General features: G+C 36.9%; 1 protein-coding gene across 1 annotated transcript; it reads right to left on the bottom strand.

Annotated features, from left to right (window-relative positions):
* Window positions 1–11,951: 11,951 nt before the first annotated feature.
* Window positions 11,952–15,282, bottom strand: LOC109190462 (G-type lectin S-receptor-like serine/threonine-protein kinase At4g27290). Its single transcript, XM_019340946.1, has 8 exons — window positions 13,931–15,282; window positions 13,566–13,685; window positions 13,348–13,469; window positions 13,046–13,256; window positions 12,688–12,925; window positions 12,439–12,589; window positions 12,100–12,338; window positions 11,952–12,063 (listed from the first exon to the last, which is right to left on the bottom strand). The coding sequence occupies exons 1-8, from the start codon at window positions 15,186–15,188 to the stop codon at window positions 11,979–11,981; spliced, it is 2,424 nt and encodes an 807-aa protein (XP_019196491.1). The 5' UTR covers window positions 15,189–15,282; the 3' UTR covers window positions 11,952–11,978.
* Window positions 15,283–20,927: the final 5,645 nt, after the last annotated feature.

The raw sequence follows: 20,927 nt of genomic DNA, 5'->3' as shown, positions 1-20,927 counted from the left end.
TCTATAATCTTGTGTCATCACCAGTCAAAGGACAAATAATTCATTGGGATCGAGGAAATCGTATAAGGTTAAAAGAGAAATTTATTATAGAGTTTATTATTAATATTTTATTTCGTTACATTAAAGATTTAAGAAAAAAAGAAAAAAAAAAGTCACCTAGATCCTAATGTCTACAGTTTGGATACCCAAAGCTGATCCTCCAAATAGTCTGGTTGGGAGGGGGGACTAAGCACTATAATACCCTAATTGAAATTTTGCTTGAGATTAGTGAGGAAATTAGCACACTTATTATTTTTTTTGAATGATATCTCTTTAATAATTATAAATGTAACAAATATTTTTTAAAATAAGTAGTAGATATTACTAACGGCACAGTGACTAATTCCCTCGCTAAATTATAAGCACTTCTAAGCACCTCTTTTGGATGGGGTAGCTGACCTACCCAAAGTCAAGGATCAAACCCTTGACCTTCGTTAATGATGGATGAATCCCTTCCACTCAACTACAACCCGAGGTTACCTAAATTTGATGTTTGACATCTCTCTTTAGATTATAGTGTGTCTTTTTCTTCTAATCTCAACACAGAACGTCAATTAGTATGCCAATCTCAATCAAATATGTTTTCTCAAAACTCCCTTATCTATTTTATTTCTTTCATTATGTAATTCTAGAGTTTATTTACAATGTGTTACATAAATTTTCTCAAGCAAAATTTGAATTTGGTCATTTAGCATTTATAATAATAATAATAATAATAATAATAATAATAATAATAATAATAATAATAATAATAATAATAAGTATGACATTTTGGACTTTATATTACTTACTACTTAAATAATGATGATATTCCTGCATAAATAGAGTTCAATATAATAAGTCAATGATCTTGTGGTGTAGTGGCACGAAGTGACTATTCTAAATGGAAGGTTATGGGTTCGAATAAATAAGCTAGTAGCTTAAAATACGAGCTTATTTACAAACGCTACCTAATTTCAAAAATAAGTTAGTAGCTTCATAATTTTTTTTCCATCTTTATCCTTATTATAAATAAATGGCATCTTTTACACCCCCAATTAAAATCCTTTTACCTTTTCTCTTCTCCTATATTTTTATTCATCCTCCCCGCAACTCTTCATGGTCCAACAACTCCTTAAAGTTCCAACTCCAATCATCCGTTCATAAATCCATTGATCCTATGGCGAAATAAACTTTGCACATTTCGACTTATGGTCATTTGGAGTATTGAAAAAGAGATGAAAAATACTTGTTAAAATGCCACAGTTTAGTGTGGAGACCTAAATTGATGTTATTATGACCACATTTGCACTACATAATTATATTCGGATAAATTTATATTCACAAGATGACATGATGTTTAATGTGCTTGAGCAGCATCCAGGTTATGTACCGCGCAATGAACTTCAAGATTCAAGTGGTAATAACTTCTTCAACTAAAATTTAAGTGAGACCTCTATTGAGATGAAGGAGATTCACAACAATATTGCTACTTTATTATGTGATGCTAGATCATGGTTATGCTAATAGTTTCATTTCAAAATGTTAAATTTTAATATGTAAACAAACCTAGCCTATTTAAATTTAAAACTATTTAAATTTTATAAAGATGTCTTTTTATAGTCTTTTTACATTTATCAGCTTATCAAAAAGCTAATTTTACCAAATACTTTTAAGCATAATTAGTTAGTTTAACAGCTCTTCAATTTTCAGCTTCTAGCTTTTCAGGTTTTAGCTATCTTTTCAGTTAAGTTTGCCAAACATAGCATTTGTGTTTCAGTAAGTTGAGAAAATAGTTATGAACAGATACTACATTTGTAACAGAGTCATAAGTACTCAAAAAAAGTACAATATAATAAATAATTGAACATTGAACATTGTATTAAAACAATATAAAGGTCTGTTTAGATGAGTTGAGCCAACCTCTCCTAGTAGGTTGATCACTCATGTGACCCACCTCTCACCATCATCAGTGTAGAACTAATTAATTTAGAAATAATTAATAAATATAAGAAATTATAACAATTAATTGGTGACATATATAAAATTATACAAATAATATAAATAATATGAATAGTAGATCCAATCATGATTGAGAAACACGTTTTCAGTTGGATTCCTAACTGTGTTACTGTTTTTTACTTTTGATGACGGAAGCCGACGGTAAGGAGCGGACGAAAAGAAAAACGGGAAAAGTAAAAGACAGAAAAAGAAGATTTCTTTATCAAAAAAAAAAAAGAAAAAGATTTCATTCTGTTTTAATCACACTTACTGCAATATAATTGGCCTGGTTATAGTGTATAGTCCGACAAAACGAAAGTTCAATGCTGTTTCCATATTCCTTAGCTTCTTCCATCCAAACGTGTTTCACCTGACGCTGGAGATGAGCTACAGACCACATATATAAAATTATGAGTTAATTCTATTTTAGGTCTTAGGTTTATAGGTGTTATTTAATTTTCAATTATTTTTTTAGTATATCTTATATTAATTCTAGTAATATATATATATATATATATATATATATATATATATATATATATATATATAGAGAGAGAGAGAGAGAGAGAGAGTTAATCAACGATTTGGTCCCTCAATTATTACCAAACTGTGAATGTAGTCCTTTAATTCCTTAATCATCAATTTAGTCCCCGAAAATAATTGTTTTTAGTCGATTTAGTCCCTCCGGTCGTCTTCCGTCAACAAACCGGCGAGAACTCCGATTTAGCAGGGGCATTTTGGTCTTTTCTTGTCTTCAACCCTCTTCTTGGTCTGATCAGATCGTCGAAATCATGGAGAGCGAAAACCGATGGTGTTTCTTCGCCGGAAACTCTAGGAATTACTTACGGTGTAAAGATCCAACTAAGAATTAGGAACGGAAGGATTTACCGGAAAATCAAGCAACAGAGGATCGCCGAGAAGGGAAAGATGAAGAGGAAGATGAAGTATTAAGTTCAAGATCATTCTCAATTCCCTTCTTGAGAAGTGGCGCTTACCAGTGTGACCCTATCAGGCGAAATGCCGGCCTTCTGCATTTCCCTGAACGAATCCAAAGCCTGATTGGCCATCCCGAGCCTGGAATACCCACTGATCATCGCGCGCCAAGCGACCACATTTCTCTCAGGAATTTCATCGAACACCTTCTCGCTCAGCTCAATCTCCTCACACTTGGCGTAGAAATTCAACAATGAGGTCTGAACGAAGGGGCTGGATCCATGCCCAGACTGTACAACATGCTTGTGAACCTGTTGGCCTTCTCTAAACGCCATCAAAATCGAACAAGACTTGAGAACAAAGGCGAGGGTGATAGTGTTTGATCTTGGGTAATTTTTCCTGAGCAGTCTCTTGAAAATGAAAATGGGTTCAGGGGATGATGTTTGAGACTCCAAGAAACCTCTGATGAGGGAATTATAAGAGTAAATTCCTGGGTTTGGGATTCGGGAGACGAGCTGCTTCGCATAGCCCAGGCTGCCGCGCGATGAAAGATCAGCGAACGTGAGGATCTTGGCGAGAAGAAAGGAGAGGGAAGAGGTAGAGAGAAGCGGGCAAGTGAGGACATGGCCGTGGATTTGGTGGAGAACTCTCAGATTCGGACATCTTTGAATCAGTGTAGCAAGTCTTCTTTCTCCTTCTTTTTCCAGCTTTACTTCTCTCTGGTTTCCTCTTCAGGTTTTGCAGGCTAACACTCTTTCGCCTTTTCTAGCCTGATAGCTAGCACTGTCAAGTCCTCGGATTTCCATTCAACCCCATTTTCTTCTCCACCGCAACCATCTATCATGACCGGTTCGCCAAGAAGAGGGTTGAAGACAAGAAAAGACCAAAATGCCCCTGCTAAATTGGAGTTCTCGCCGGTTTGTTGACGGAAGACGACCAAAGGGACTAAATCGACTAAAAACAATTATTTTCGGGGACTAAATTGATGATTAAGGAATTAAAGGACTACATTCACAGTTTGGCAATAATTGAGGGACCAAATCGTTGATTAACTCTATATATATATATAAAGTGAGTTGATGTGTTATATTTTTATTTCTGTTTTTTAAAACAAAATTCCTAATTCACAGTTAGAGTCCTCTATTTTCTTCAATTGTAATCTATGCCTCTGCAACAGAGTCTCTACAACTTAAGCCTCCGTAGTAATGAAATGACACATATAAATCTAAGATATAAAAAAAAAAAAAATTAACACTTAAAATTTTATAGATTAAAATGCCTTCATATTTAACACCATTTAAATATATTTGTTGATGGAGGACCAAAGATTGTAATGTTACAATAATCATAGGATCAACAGTGGATATTTTAATAATGACTAAAAGTAAAATGTCGCATAAAAATATATGATCAAAAATGAAATTAACTCTTAAATTATTGTAACTTTTTTTGGTTGGTTACAAATCGATCACGAGAAGATTAATTCAGATTTTTGTTCAAGTCATAAAATTTACTCTTATTCTGGATAAAGTAAGGTTATTTAACATTACAGTTGAATTAATTACTTTTTTACGAACTACTTCAAATTATTGAGTTATGATTGTGGGAGTTTTGGATCTTTTTATTAATTTATTGCTTGTAAGCATTAAAAAATATGGGAAGTGTGAACATGTGGGTCGAGATGGCTGCCCAACACTGTTCATGCACGGGCTGCTGCTACTGCTAGATCATACGTAATAATTACGTATATTACAAAAAGTTGTCCAAGATTCCCATTTTATTTTATTTAAAGTTATCATCTTTTGGAGGAAAAAAAAAGATTCCCATATTAAATTCCGTGCAACTTATCATCACTTCCGTAGTACAGATAATCCATGTCCATATTATCGTCACTTTGGAGCGCCGCTGATATGACCTGCACTCATATAACTCATATCACATTATTGTACCTCTTGTCTAATTTGAATTTTACAAGATAAATTTTATAGGGAGTGTATATAATTTGGGAAGATACTATATGTAATCTGTTAAATCTTAACGCCGCATTATGCTTATTTCTCAGTGGATCAATGACGGTAAGTCAATCATGCTTAACCACAGAGTTATTTTGTTATCTGATTGTCCTATATATATCATACTTAAAGCCAATTAATGATAAGTAGATAAACATTAACCATTTAACTACATCTCTCAATAGAAAGTCACAGTGCCACGTCTCGAATCATGTACATTCAAGAATTAAAATGTACATTTTTATTCAAGACAGGCATGGCCATGCATGTCTAATGCAGTCACTACACAACTGATCTCAAGAAATTGATCGAGTGTCGTATATGTACACCTACACAAATAAACACATTCAAGGAGGTAAGAGGCATCAACACTTACGTATAGGGTCACTACACAAGCCTTCAAAAATTGCGGGTCCTATACATACACTGATACACATACACATGGTCTGTCTGTCTAGAATTAAAATATACATTTTCATTTAAGACACTAGGTTTATTACACAAGCCTCCAAAAATGACACTAGGGTTATTTCTTATTACACAAGCCTCCAAGAAATGGGGTCCTATAAATACATATATACATAGAAATGTAGAATTAAAATATATACACTAGGTTTATTAGACAAACCTCCAAAAATGACACTAGGGTTATTACTTATTACACAAGCCTCCAAGAACTGGGGGTCACGTAGATACATACATAAATATATGTGTATGTGTGTACATTCAACATTATATGAGAATCATATCCCATATGAGAACTGTAAACAAATCTAACTAGGTTGTCCGTCTTGGGTATGTGTATGTGTGTGATTTTTTTTATTTTTTTTATTTTTGAGTTAATTCCAATGGAGGCCGCTTGTCTTTAGTGGCAATTTTAAATTTAGTCTCACTCTATCATTTTTACCATTTAACATACCAAATTATCATATTTTAGACACTTTTGGTCATTCTGATAACTTTTAGGGGGCGTTTGGTTCAGGTAATCTTAGACTAATTACCTAGGTAATATGAGTCTGGTAATGTTATATTACCTTGTTTCATTCAAGTTATGAGATTTACTTAGTAATGTTATATTACCTCAAAACTGATGTGGCGGTAATGTTTCAAGGTAATGTGACCCTCATTTTCTTAAGTAATCTTAGATTACCTTGAATTATTTCAACTTTGCCATTGTTAACCTAATAATAATAATAATAATAATAATAATAATAATAATAATAATAATAATAATAATAATAATAATATGTTAATATAATCAAATATATATTTGTGTATATTTATATATTTAGCTTTTAAATATTTTTCATTGATATACATTCTCACACACACACACACACACACACACACACACACACACACACACACACACACACACACACATATATATATATATATATATATATATATATATATATATATATATTTAGGTTCTCGTGCGGGTGAGGGCTTCAGGTGCGGTTGTGCGGTTGAGCGGTTGAATCTGAACCATTCATCTCGCTTTAATCAACGTCCAGGATTATCAAAGTTTAAAAAAAAAAACGCGGTGGTAATTTTGTAATTTTTGCATCTAGGTCAAAATTAAGGTGAGAGGATCTGTGATTAATGTGCGTGAGTTTTGTGCTTAATGTGCGTGTGTTTTGTGCTTAATGTGCGTGAGATTTGTGCTTAATGTGCGTGGGGATGTGCTTAACGTGAATAGTTGTTAAAACTTAAAGTCTGTGAGTGAATACTTAAAGTGCGTGAGTTTTGTGCTTAATGTGCGTGATGTTTGTGCTTAATATGCGTGGGTTTTGTACTTAATGTGCGTGAGTTTTGTACTTAATGTCAGTAGTTGTTGAAACTTAAAGTCTGTGAGTTAATATTTAAAGTGCGTAGGTTTTGTGCTTAATGTGCGTGAGGTTGTGCTTAATGTGTGTGGGTTTTGTACTTAAAATGCGTGAGTTTGTGATTAAGATCTAACACTTAAGGTGCACCTTAGCTTATACTTCTATGTTCCAGGCACGCGTTTTTTTTTTTTTTTTTAAATTTTCATTGATTTGAGCTGTTGATCTAAATTTGATCAACTGCTCAGATTTAACCGCACAACCGCACGGGAAGCTATACCCGCACCTAAACCCTTCCATATATATATATATATATATATATATATATATATATATATATATATATATATATATATATATATATATATATATATATATATATATATATATATATATATATATATATATATATATATATTGAGGATATTATAGTAAATTGATCCATATAACCCTTAACAAACCAGGTAGTATTATATTACACAATCCAATCCAAATCAAACACATAAGATAATCTTACATTCCCAAAATCTCACATTACCTTCCTGGAGGTCAGGTAATCCTATTACCTGGGATAATGTAAGATTCTGTGAACTAAACGCCCCCTTATGGTAAAATCCTATTTTAGGTAAGGGTATCACTACTGGAAATTATGAAATTTCCGACCACCTGAAAGTGATCTTAAATCAAGTCGAAAGTCTTGTTCCGATCACTTTTGGTATCCGGAAAAACCTTTGTTGCTATTTCCGACCACTTTTTGGCAGCTGGTAAGAAATTTCATAATTTCCAGTAGTGTATTTTCATTTCTTAAATTTTTTATTTTCTGGTTTTCTAACAACTATGGAGCTCAGTCTTCTCAACAAGTTATGATGGCAAAGAGGAAACACATTCTGCATCCGTCGTCGCCGCTACCGTTGGTATTATTAAGCTAAAGGTGAGAGATTCCCTATAAACATCATCAACCCTAGCCAGAAAATTATTGATGACCTCCATGTCAATGGCATCTTGTTTTGATTTTTTTGGCCATCTTATAGAGCCAACGTTGCCGCTCTCTTTTCTGTGTCCTACTCATCTCACCACAACACATCGTCGTCTCTGAGGGATATATTTGAAATATAGGGCCCAATAATAGGAACCCGAGTCTAGGAGTGCATAGCCCAAAATCAAGGAAGATAGCCCGAGCGGTTGAGGCCCAGAATGATGGGCCTTGACTTAATCTCACGGGTTCATCGCAAATTATGCCATGGAATCGTGTTCACCGAGAATGGTGAACACAAGGCAAAACGACGTCGTTTTTAGGCAAAAAAAAAAATAAATTCGCGGATGTGGAGTTAACGGCGCACGTTTGATCAAATTATGAATTTTCTGTTATGAGATTATGAATTTTATGAAAATTCATAATCTCATAACAGAAAATTCATAATCGCATAACAGAAAATTCATAATCTCACAACTGAAAATTCATAATCTCATAACAGAAAATTCATAATCTTATAACAGAAAATTCATAATCTCATGGTTCCAAAGTGAATGTGTAGGCATGGTTCCAAAGTGAATGTGCAGGCATGGATTCATAATTTATGAATGTCTGTGATTTCGGACGGGAATGTGTAGGCATGGTTCCAAAGTGAATGTGCAGGCATGAATTCATAATTTATGAATGTCCGAAATCTTTGTTCACCTCAAATTAAAGTGAAACCGCAAAATGTGAAAATAAAGAAGAAAAGTCACGCAATTAATTAAAAAAAAAAATAACGGTGTACTAACACCGTTGGAACCGTGTTCACCATGAATGGTGAACACGGTTCCATGGCATAACGTCCCCGGGTTCATTAGGTGGGCTTCGACTTAGTCTGTGGCCTACCATGACTTTAGGAGAGTTTGTTGGCTCATGTCTTGTATAAATATTGCGTTGTCTTGTCATTTCAAATCATGTTCAATGACATCGTCATCCACTCGTTCTCTTGTCTAAACAACTATTGTAATACTAGTATCCGTTGTAATCATCTTACAACATATTATCGATGCGATATTGTCCCCGCAACATATATCTACTCGCTACTTTGTCATTATTGTCCCCGCGACATATATTTACTCGCTACTTTATCATTATTTTATCCTTATTTTCCATATCATTCTTGTTCCTTAATTATTGAATTTGATAATTCAGACTCCCGAATTAATTAAATTCATCAGGCAACGACGGCAAGTCCTTGCTGGCACTATCCACCGCACTACTTTAGAAGGTGGCGCAAGTAGGTTGTTCAATTTACTTCGCAATTTTTTTTTCTTCATGGACTTGATTTATCAATGATGAGTGGTTTCAATAATCCCCAGAATGCCGCTATTAGGCCAATGAAATGGAATGTTTATGCAATACCTGAGAATTCATCAATGATTTTGATGACTCTTATTTTATGCTCCGTACTATAAATCGATCTTTTTCCAGATTTAGAGAGATAAGGAGACATTAGTAGTTTTAGGTTATTTCTATTTCTTCTTTAGTATATTCGTTCTCTAGCTTCAATATTGTCATTCTTAGATTAGATTGTTACATTTCTTTTGTTTAATCGTTGTGAATTTTACATGATTGAGAATTTATTATTGCTTGATGTTGGTTTTCTTGGATACTCTCGCTATTTACTTATATGATATGATGAGTGAGTAGTCTTTTGTAGGGTTTGAATTGAGGTTTATATTTAATTTTATATCTATTGCTAAGAGGGTTTAAAACCCCACCTATGGTTCTTGTTCTAGTGACATTTTCTTGTGTGCTTGTATTCATGAGTTTGTGCACAATTTTGTCAATGTTTTTCTAGTATGAGATTTGGTAACCGTTCGAACAGAGCGTCCACTAGTTAATATACCTTTAGACTCGTCTGATCTCTTAATAGTCAATTCTCATTAAACTCCATCTCACGACCTTTAAGTTCACTTACAAAAGTAGGAATATTAAAGGTCATGATTGCGCGAGCCTATTGTGGAGACTTGGTAGCATCACGAAAGTGTGACAACCCCACTTTCCGATTCGGCCTAACATTGGATCAAGAAAATGACATGTTAGTACACCAATTTAGTGTTGGCAATCTTTGAACACAGGATTGAGTTTTATTTCCCTTTATTTTTAGCCTTGGCATGAAATCAAATGTTTCCTCATTCCAACCCCTACCTTAGTCATTTTATTATGTTTCGTATTTCCAACTTCTATTTCTTCGCTTGCTTAGCTTCCAATGAATGTATTTATCTTTGTTCCTAATTGTTTCATCGGTTATGCCTAAACACCAATTCTTGATAACGATCTTTAAACAAATTTATTTTTGTTTGTTCTGCAACCACTATATTACACTACAATAAGCTAGGTTTCATCGGTGGTTTGCTAGATTCGATGGTGGGCATGGCATCTCCGGCGATGATCTCCAATAACCAACAAGTCTAGAGTCTAGACCCATGATTTTCTTGGCGTGGGTGGTGGCAATGGCTACGGTGCCAACGCCACTCCCTTTTTTGGTAGACTTGGGTTTCCTTAGGCATATATGCGAATGAATTATCATATCACTTGTTGAGAAGATTTGAGCTTCATAACTTTTAGAAAACTAGAAAAGAAAAAATTGAAGTGATGAAAATGTCCTTGCCTAAAATAGGGCTCACCAGAAAATTCATCGAAAGGATCAAAAGTGATAGTGTGGGATGTTAAATAGCAAAAACAATAGTCTAACTAAATTTAGAATTGCCACTAAAGAAAATGATCACCTATGAAATTAACTTTTTTTTTTTCATATTTATTTACTGGTTTATTTACATAGGAGTGCTTTGGTAATTTTGGTTTGTGTTTTGAAGGCGGGGATGATTATACATGGAAGTTATGCTTGAGTTTAGGAGTTGAATTTGTGATAAATTTTGATTTCCTTGTTGATGCACTCTACTTCATTTGGGGTTCTTTCTCCATCTTGATTTGAGTTTTTGCGTTTCTTTGTTTAGCCATGAACTCAAGTTGATTTTTGAGTTTTTAATTGTTTATCATGTGAGTATAATATTATCTATATTTGTGATTGAGCTATGTGTAGTTTTCGCAAGTAATGTACTGGTGTGCACTGTGGCCTCCGTATGTCTGCATTTGCATTGTACTCCCGGGTCCTCCCAACTATGTTTTCGTCGTATGTGTGTACCTCGTAGTGTCCTAGTGTGCACTTTTTGTATCCATGTATGTGTTTGATCATATCAACGGGTAAATAAAGTGCATAAATAAAAAGAAGAAGTGAGAGATATTTTTATAGTGGTTCGACAATAACCTACTCCGATCCACTCTTCTCCTTAAACTCTAATGAGGTTTTTACTAGTATTGTTCTAAATACAATTGAACAACGTAACTTGAAGACATCAGCTGGTTTACTTTGAATTTCCTGCTCTACTGGTTGAATCTGTTGGCCCGTTGTCTTTAGTTCAGCTGATTTGTTGTAGTTGATGCTTTGCCAGCATCCAGCTAATATACTAAGCTAATCAACTTGAACAACCTCAATTAAGCTTATAAGTTTTTGGTCTATACTAAGCTTCCTAAGTTTTTGGTATTTACTTCAGTAATTAATGTCATCAATGACAAATGAACTATTAATTTCATTTCTAAAATCACTTCCTTCCTGACTAAATTAAATAAAGAAAGATTGGACAACTTGTGATTTAGTCAACTCTATCACAAGTTAATAAATAATCGACATAAAAAAAAAAATCAAAGTCAAAACTAATTAATTAATATAATAATGATATTTTAATAAATAATGTTACATAATAATTTTAGTAAAGGAATTTTCACCCAAAAAAAAAAAAAAAAAAAAAAAGCAAAGGAATTTAGTATGACACCACTACAGGATTTTACAGCAATATACAATATCAGCGTTGTCATTTTACACTTGACTAAGGCTCTGTTTTGTAACATAGTTAGCTTATCAGCTAATTTTGATTTATTTGACCACTATTAGTTGTTTAACTTGGTTAAACAATTAATATGAGTGTTTGATTAATTAGCTTTTTGTAACAGATTATTGCTCCAAAATGCTAAAATTCAAAAAGCTGCTCTTCGATCAGCTTTTTGAAAAAATCATTTTGTATGTAATCAACTAATTTATCAAACACTTTTCTACAATCAAATAATGTTATCAACTAATCAAAACCACTAACCAAATCAGCTATCAGCTATTTACCAACGTCCCCTAAATAGTTGATCATCTATATATCTAGCTTCCAATATTGTTAGCGTCTCTGCATTTTCAGCGACTCTTCCATCCTGCGCCGTTTCTGCGACGGCTTCTTCTTGACTGGATTCAGTTGAACCTCTTTCCACAAAAAAACCCGGTTCTCTCGGTTCAGCCAAATGAACATCCTCGTTGCCCAGCATGAACACTACAGAGGCCATGTTTGGCCGGTCTCCAGGGAGTTTCTGAACACACAATAGCCCTACTTGAATGCATCTCAGAACTTGAGATTTAACACATGACTCTTCTTCTAGGCTTTGGTCCATTATTTCCATGGCCCTGCCTTCTTTCCACAATATCCATGCCTTAAAAATAAGAACAAAGTTAATTAATAAAACTTATTATTATAAGTAGTGAACAAATATAGAACTGGAAATCTTGGACTGCAATTATATTAGTGATTACATGTCCCAACAGATTATGAAGATGATCCGAATTACGAAATGTCCTGTTTTTCCTTCCACTGACTAGTTCTAGTATCAGCACACCTAGACTGAAAACGTCTGATTTAACTGAGAATTCCCCGTCTATGGCATACTCTGGAGACATATACCCACTGTCATAAATTCATTGTAGGTTAGTAAATGGCAGCATTTCCAAATGAAATTCGAATTCAAGTTGAAATGATTCCTACAAATTAAAACTAGAACTTACTATGTTCCGACTACACGTTTTGTTTTTCCTTCGTTTTGGTCTAAGCCGACTATTCTGGCAAGACCAAAGTCAGAAATCTTAGGGAGAAAGTTGTTGTCGAGTAAAACGTTGCTGCCTTTAAGATCCCTGTGAATGATTCTTAGTCTCGAGTCTTGGTGAAGGTAAAGAAGGCCACGAGATATCCCCATTACGATTTCAAAGCGTTTTTGCCATCCAAGTTGTGCTTTTCTGCTTGGATCTGCATGAAATTGGAGTGAATTATTTAGTTCATGCTCAGCTCATTCCAGGGATCATGATCTCCAAGCTAAGGCTTATCAGAAGACAAAAAACACAAAAAAATGAGTTAAAGGAAGCAGACCAAAAATGAAATGATCCAAACTATTATTGGGCATGAATTCATAGACTAAAATCCCCTCTTCCCCTTCAATGCAGCAACCTAAAAGCTTGACAAGGTTCCTATGTTGTAGTTTGGAAATCAGATTGACTTCTGTCTTTAACTCTTCAACACCTTGCACAGAATGTTTTGAAAGCCTCTTCACTGCTATCTCTTGTCCAGATGCCAACTTACCCTGCAATTTTGCATTTATTTTTTCAATGGAAAGGGCTTTCGTTTCTTATTCAAACATTCAGATCAGAGTAGGATGAAAGCGGCTATGGTACCTTGTAAACCGGCCCAAATCCGCCCTCTCCAATCATGTTTTTTGCGGAGAAGTTCTTAGTGGCAGAAGAAACAGTGGCCAAATCAAACAATGGCAACTCCATGTCTTTATCATTAACTAAACCTGTAAATTAAACCAAGAAAGCAGTTTACACATATGATTGAATAATGCATAATCATTACCAGAAACTGACTAAACCTTAATTTTCTCTTTAATTACCTCTTTTTGTTCTTCTCTTGGCTGCACACCAGCAGAAAAGACCGATGAGTAATGTCCCTATGACAGTTGGCCCGATTATAATCCGCATCAATCTCTTTTTCTTTTGGTTTCTATCTGCATCTGTATCATGAATCATGATCAGTCAAGAAATTCAGGTGGTTATGGTGCCTAAAGGTATTGAGCATATAACCATTAATGTGCAATTCAACTATCAGCTTAGACTTTTAGTTGAGATAGAGCACATGCTTCAATTTGGTATCAGAGTCATGCCAAAGGTCATTCGACCGCACACGTGACGGAGTGTGTTGAGCATATAATAACAATTCAGCTATCAGCTTAGACTTTTAGGAAGAAATTGGGTTTACCTAGTTCAGATGCAGCGACTCTGACATACAAAGTCTGTTCATTTTGGGTTAGCTCCCTCAAATCCATAAGATCACTAAAATATAGCAAGCACCCACTTCCATCACTGGCATCAAGATTGGAATAAGCAGTGCAAGAACAATTCTCCAGGCACCTCTTCTTGCATTCCTTAAGGTCAATGTTTTTGTCGTACCAGGAATGTCGAGAATCGGGCATTTTAATCCCGGAAAACTCCCGGAATCCGTCTTTATTATCACCACCACATGCCAGGGGGGTCCGCCGCTCACATCCGCTCGTCCAATCCGCGCCGTTCCACTGCGCCGGAAACTTGGGCTGAAACCCTCTCAGGCAATCACACGGCGGGGAGTTATTGATGCTGCAGCTGGCGTAGGGCCCGCACAGCCCGTAACGGTCGCAGTTGTCTAACTGCGCCGTCAGGTAGACCGACCAGATCTGGGTCCGTTCGATCCAGGTGAGATGCTGAACCACGCCGGTCGGGATTATAACCGCCCTGGTCGGGAGCGAAGTGTTCTTAACCTCGTACGTGTAATAAACCTCGTCCGATGTGATTACTAATTTGAAGGTGAAGTAGGTGTCCGGCTTCAAAACTGGGCTTCCGGTGAACGCCATGCCGTCCCAGGGGCCGGAGCTGTATTGTAAAACAGAGCCTTTATTCACGAAGAGCTGTGGGTATCCATTAATGTCCAGGCTGGCACGATAATCCCCCGGAGATGGATCGTCGGCGGTTTTCCACGATGAGATGGACCAATCCAGGCCGTTGACTAGGTTCTTCCCGAGCTTCATCCCCGGCAACAGAGTATTTCCGGGATAATCAAAGCTCTGCCACGCAAAATTCCCCTTTTCATCCTTGATCACAAGATTCCCTCCGTCGGAAAGCCACGCCACCGGATTCTCCAAGATTCTTGAAGAATTGGACGACCAAACCGTGCGATTAGTGCCGCCGACAATCACCAAATTCCCCTTCTCATTAATCATCAACACACCCGAAGTGTCGTTTAAGGGGGCATTTCTGTTGGCAACCCAAACAACCGTTCGGAAGGATATCTTCTTGTACCAAATCCCAACGTAACGACTCGCCGAGTCTCCGCCGCTGAAAAATCCCAACTCGTAAATCCCGGCGGCTGACACCACGGTTTCGCCGTCTCTGAGTGGCCGACCGGAAGTTATGGTGTCTGCGGAGGTGGAAATTATGAGGAGAACAGAGCAGAAGAATTGAAGTGCCGTCTTTTCGTTGGTCATGGCTGTTTCATTGGTTGATTGTTGAGGTTTTACTTTAAAGCCTTCCTGGTCAGAAATGCCAGAATTGTTTATTTCTTGTTTTAAATTGCTGCCATTGTAGGACCAAAAGTAGTTGGACTTCAGAATTTGCACTGCAACTGTCATTAAATGTTTTTCTTATCCACCAATAACTAACCTATTAAATCTAGATCTATGAGACTATAAGCAACATATTAAAAATTAAAAATCACATAAACTTTGATTACAAACAAATAATGTGAAAAAAATCGATGAAATCTCACATTGTTTTTTAAATTAAAATGACCAAAAGTAAAAGATAAAAGAAGCCGTACAGTTATAGTGACATGTTCCATAGGTGTGCCGATGAGATTAAAAAAAATAGGAAAAAACTATTTGCAAAATCACAATTATAGTTTGACCCATTAGTGCATAGAAAATGGGGATTTGTTTTTAACTGTTGAAATAAACAATAATAATTTACACCCTTCGAACTTATTTGATGGTCAACGACTTTGGGTATCTGCCAGGGGAGTTAGATCTATTCTGATGTGCTGAATATTTGAACTAGTCTTCTTATTTACTGTTTTAGTACACTTACACATTTTTGTTAGGATCGATATGGTTCACAACACCAAAATATAGCGGCAATTCGGACTGAAAATAATGAGAATATTTCTAGTATAAGATTTAAATAAATCATACACAAAATAAAGGCAATTTGAAGAAGGATTTTCTATATTGGCAAAAGGATATTACAATAGGAATTACAATATAACTCTCTATTTTACTCTCTATATTTTTGCTATGCTAATGGGAGAATTCCTGATGGAATGGGATGAGATTGGATGAAGAGGAGTTGCCTATTTATAGCAAACCATCTCCTGCAACTTCATCTTGCTCTTTCTCCTGCTCTTCCGAAATGAGCATCTTGCTCTTTCTCTTGCTCTTCCGAAATGAGCATCTTGCTCTTCAGAGATGAGCATCGTGCTCTTAAGAGATGAGCATCGTGCTCTTAAGAGATGAACATCTTGCTCTTCAGACCAAGTGTTTGCTCCTGCTCCTAACCTCATCAGAAAAAGGTTCTGCCCATTTCCACATTTGACTTTAGTATTTACAAATCTCCCACTTAAAGTCACAATGTGGACCTTCATCCTTTTTGCCAATTCCGTGCTGTTTGCATACTTGTTAGGCCAATTGAGGATCTACACCATACGAATTTATCGTTGGTAACCGGCTTTGTTAACATATCTGCCAGGTTATCTTTAGTATGGATTTTCTGTATATCCACACTCCCTTCTTCCACCTTTTCACGAACAAAGTGAAATTGGACCCGTATGTGTTTCGTCTTGGAATGAAATGCTGGATTCTTTGTCAAGTACAAAGCGCTCTGACTGTCACAAAATAGAGTCATTTTCTCTAATTTGTGCCCGAGCTCCTCCAATAGCATTTGCAACCATATAGCCTCTTTACTAGCTTGAGTAGCAGCTATATATTATGCTTCTGTCGTCGATGTTGCCACAACAGACTGCAACTTCGAGACCCAGCTTACTGCTCCGCCAGCAAGAGTAAACACATAACCCGTGGTGGATTTGCTACAATCAAGATTACCTGCATAATCTGAATCAACATAGCCTCTAATGATGAAGTATGATCCTCCATAACACAATGCAATATCTGAGGTACCCTTGATATATCTAAGGATCCTCTTCACAGCACTCCAATGCTCTCTACCAGGATTTGCCATGTATCGACTGACCGCTCCCACTGCTTGTGCAATGTCTGGTCTAGTGCAGATCATAGCAAACATTAAACTGCCCACTGCTGATGCATACGGTACTCGAGACATCTCCATCCTCTCTGCTTCGTTGCTAGGACTCATACTTGAGGATAACTTGAAATTAATAGAAAGAGGGGTAGAAATTGGCTTACAATCTTGCATGTTGAAGCGCCGCAAGATTTTCTGCAGATAATTCTGCTGAGAAAGCCAAATCTTCCTATTATTTCTGTCTCGGTGAATTTGCATCCCTAGAATCTTGTTTGCTGGTCCTAAGTCCTTCATTTCAAATTCCCTAGCCAGTTGAGCCTTCATCTCCGTGATACGATCATTGTTGGGGCCTACTACCAACATGTCGTCAACATACAACAGCAAGATGATAAACTGATTATCATCAAATCTCTTGCAATATGCGCAAGGATCAGAATTAAACCTGTTGTATCCAAGGCTCAGAATGAATGAATCAAATCTCTTATACCAACATCTCGGCGCCTGTTTGAGACCGTATAGAGATTTGGTCAACCTGCAAACCAAGTTCCCTTCTTCTTCAAAACCTTCTGGTTGGAGCATGTAAATCTCTTCTTCAAGTTCTCCATGTAGAAACGCAGTTTTCACATCCAACTGCTCAAGATACAAGTCAAACACAGCACACATCGCTAGGACTGCTCGAATCGTTGTAAGTCGTACAACAGGAGAAAATATCTCGTTGAAATCAACTCCTTCCTTTTGAGCAAATCCTTTCACAACTAATCGACCACGATACCGTTCCACTTGATTGTTGCTATCGCGTTTGATCTTATAGACCCATTTGTTTCCAATAGCCTTCCTTCCTCGTGGTAACGGGACAAGTTCCCATGTTTTATTCTTATGGAGAGCTTCGATTTCTTCTTGCATTGCTGTCATCCACAGAGATGCATCTGGACCTTTTATAGCCTCATGGTAAGTTAATGGCTCACCATCTTCTGTTAGTAGACAGTATGCAACATTTCCCTCCATGGAATAATCTGAGTGCCAAGCTGGTTCTCTCCTCTCCCGAGTTGATCGTCGAACTTCTGAAGTTGAAGACTCAGCTTGATCTTGTTCATCATGCTCTATTGCTGTTTCAGGGGAAACTGGAATTTCTTCTTCCTTCCTTCCATCAACTTGTACTGTTGTTGTCACTGGTTTCTCCTTTCCAGTGCTTTCACCTTCTTGTACCTTCCCTTCTACAAATAGAACATCCCTGCTGATGATAACCTTGTGGGCAGTGGGATCCCACAGGCGATACCCCTTCACTCCATCAGCATATCCCAAGAAAATGCATCTTCTTGACTTTGGATCAAGTTTTGATGTTTCTTGAGCGTTGTATACCACATATGCCGGACTCCCAAATGTATGTAAGTGAAAATAACTACTTGGCTTACCCGTCCACATCTCCATTGGCGTTTTCAGATCAATTGCGGTTGATGGTGACCAATTGATCACATAACAGGCGGTCTTGACTGCTTCAGCCCAAAATGAATTTGCCAAATTTGCAGTCCTCAACATTGCTCTTGTTCTTTCTAACAAGGTTCTGTTCATCCGCTCTGCCACTCCATTTTGTTGTGGAGTATACGCCACCGTGAACTGCCGTTTGATACATTCTTGTAGACAGAATTTATCAAACTCATCACTAGTATATTCTCCTCCATTATCCGACCTCAAACACTTGATCCGTTTCTCGGATTCAAGTTCCACACGCGCTTTGAAGAATTTGAAAACTTCAAATACATCCGCCTTCCGCTTGATTGGATACACCCAACATCTCCTCGAATAATCGTCTATGAAGGATACAAAATACTTTGCACCTCCCAGGGATATAACTGGTGCTTGCCAAACATCGGAGTGGATTAGCTCCAAGATAGCCTTGCTCCTTGCTTTAGAGCTCTCAAACTTCAATCTATGCTGCTTACTTGTAACACAATGCTCACAAAAAGGTAATGAAACCTTTTTTAACCCTGGAAGGAGATGTTGATCAGCAAGAATCTTTAGACCTCGTTCCGACATGTGGCTAAGTTTTTGATGCCACATCATCGTTGATTCCTCTATAAGATTGTCTGATGCAACGACTGCTTCTCCTTGTAGTTGTGTTTCTCCTTTAAGCATGTATAGATTGGCCGCTATCTTTTCAGCTTTCATCACAACAAGCGCGCCCTTGATTATTTTGATGATCCCATCCTGAATGTGAATTTTACATTCACAGTTATCTAATTGTCCTAAAGACAATAGAATTTTCTTCAGGCCTTTCACGTGTCGTACCTCTTGGATAGTGCGAACCGTACCATCAAACATTTTTAGTTTGATAGTACCAATGCCAGCAATCTCTAAGGCATGATCATCTCCCATGAAGACTGATCCTCCAGAGACAGGTTCATATTCATGAAACCATTCTCTTCGTGAAGTCATATGCCTTGTTGCTCCGGAGTCCATGAGCCAAACATCAGCTAGACTTTTCCTGCCTTCAACAATTGTTGCTGCTTCACCAATTAAAACATCGCCTCCATCCGATGTACTCACAACACATCCCTGAGCATTTGATGTCTCGGGATTTTTGCCTCTGGCCCCATCCTTCTTGAGCTGCCAACACTCACTCTTGAAGTGCCCCTTTTTGCCACAGTGAAAACACTTGACATTCTTCTTACCCCTTGACTTTGATCTACCTCGGTTGTGACTCCCACTGGAGCCAGGCTCCGTTGATCTTCCTCTTATCACTGTCAACGCCTGAGACTGTTGTGAGGTTCTAACTTTATCTTCTTTGTTTTTGCGCCGACTTTCTTCTTGAAGAACCGCAGCTGCAATGTCATCGAAGACAAGTACCTCCTTGTTGTTGACTAGATTGATAATGAGTTGATCGTATGAATCTGGTAGACTTTGGAGTAAAATTTCAGCACGTTCATTCACATCTATTTTATAACTCAACGCCGAGAGTTGTGAAAATAGAGTGTTAAGAGTGTTGATGTGCTCAGTTACTGAGGATGTCTCCATCATCCTGAGAGTGTATAGCTTCCTCTTCAAGAAGATCTTGTTGTGCAGTGATTTGGCCTCATACAAATTTACGAGAGTATCCCATATCTCTTTTGCCGTACATTTTTCCGCCACACTTGACAAAACTTCATCAGCAAGTGCTAAGTGCAAATTGGCAATAGCGTTGCTATCCATTTCTGTCCACTTGGCATCGTCAGTGAAATCGGCTGGTCTTTCTTCAATTGCTGCAACACAGTTATCTTTCCTGAGAACTGCTTTCATTCTCATCTTCCACAACGAGAAACTGTTCCCATTGAACTTTTCAATCTCGTACTTTGCCGTCATTGTAAGTGATGTTCTTGATCCTGAACAATATATCTAAATAGTATCGTATAATAGAAAACTACCGGTCCTGTGAACAGTACACCAGGAAAATATTTCTAGAGAAGAGAGGTGAGTCACAAATGGACTGCTTAAATACCAAGTCTTAACCAGATCTTTTCCTAGACATGCACAATCACTTTACCAGTATGAGTTCTAACATAAACGATACAGTACAGATATATCTCTGAACCAACCTGGGGCTCTGATACCACTTGTTAGGATCGATACGGTTCACAACACCAAAATACAGCGGCAATTCGGACCGAAAATAATGAGAATATTTCTAGTGTAAGATTTAAATAAATCATACACAAAATAAAGGCAATTTGAAAAAGGATTTTCTGTATTGGCAAAAGGATATTACAATAGGAATTACAATATAACTCTCTATTTTACTCTCTATATTTTTGCTATGCTAATGGGAGAATTCCTGATGGAATGGGATGAGATTGGATGAAGAGGAGTTGCCTATTTATAGCAAACCATCTCCTGCAACTTCATCTTGCTCTTTCTCCTGCTCTTCCGAAATGAGCATCTTGCTCTTTCTCTTGCTCTTCCGAAATGAGCATCTTGCTCTTCAGAGATGAGCATCGTGCTCT

This window comes from Ipomoea nil, unplaced genomic scaffold (genome assembly GCF_001879475.1).
Source record: "Ipomoea nil cultivar Tokyo-kokei standard unplaced genomic scaffold, Asagao_1.1 scaffold1576, whole genome shotgun sequence".
In the NCBI taxonomy this organism is placed as follows: Eukaryota; Viridiplantae; Streptophyta; class Magnoliopsida; order Solanales; family Convolvulaceae; genus Ipomoea; species Ipomoea nil.
The sequence above is the reverse complement of the archived record's forward strand: the minus strand, read 5'-3'. Positions and strand labels throughout refer to the sequence as shown.

Excerpts from the sequence above, each read along its gene's own strand:
- LOC109190462 (XM_019340946.1), bottom strand. The coding sequence starts at position 15,188 with ATGACCAACGAAAAGACGGCACTTCAATTCTTCTGCTCTGTTCTCCTC. Across the intron at positions 12,926-13,045 it reads TTTGGATCATTTCATTTTTG|ATCCAAGCAGAAAAGCACAA; the intron begins GTCTGCTTCCTT and ends AATTTCATGCAG. Across the intron at positions 12,064-12,099 it reads GAAAGAGGTTCAACTGAATC|TGGAAGAGTCGCTGAAAATG; the intron begins CAGTCAAGAAGA and ends AACGGCGCAGGA.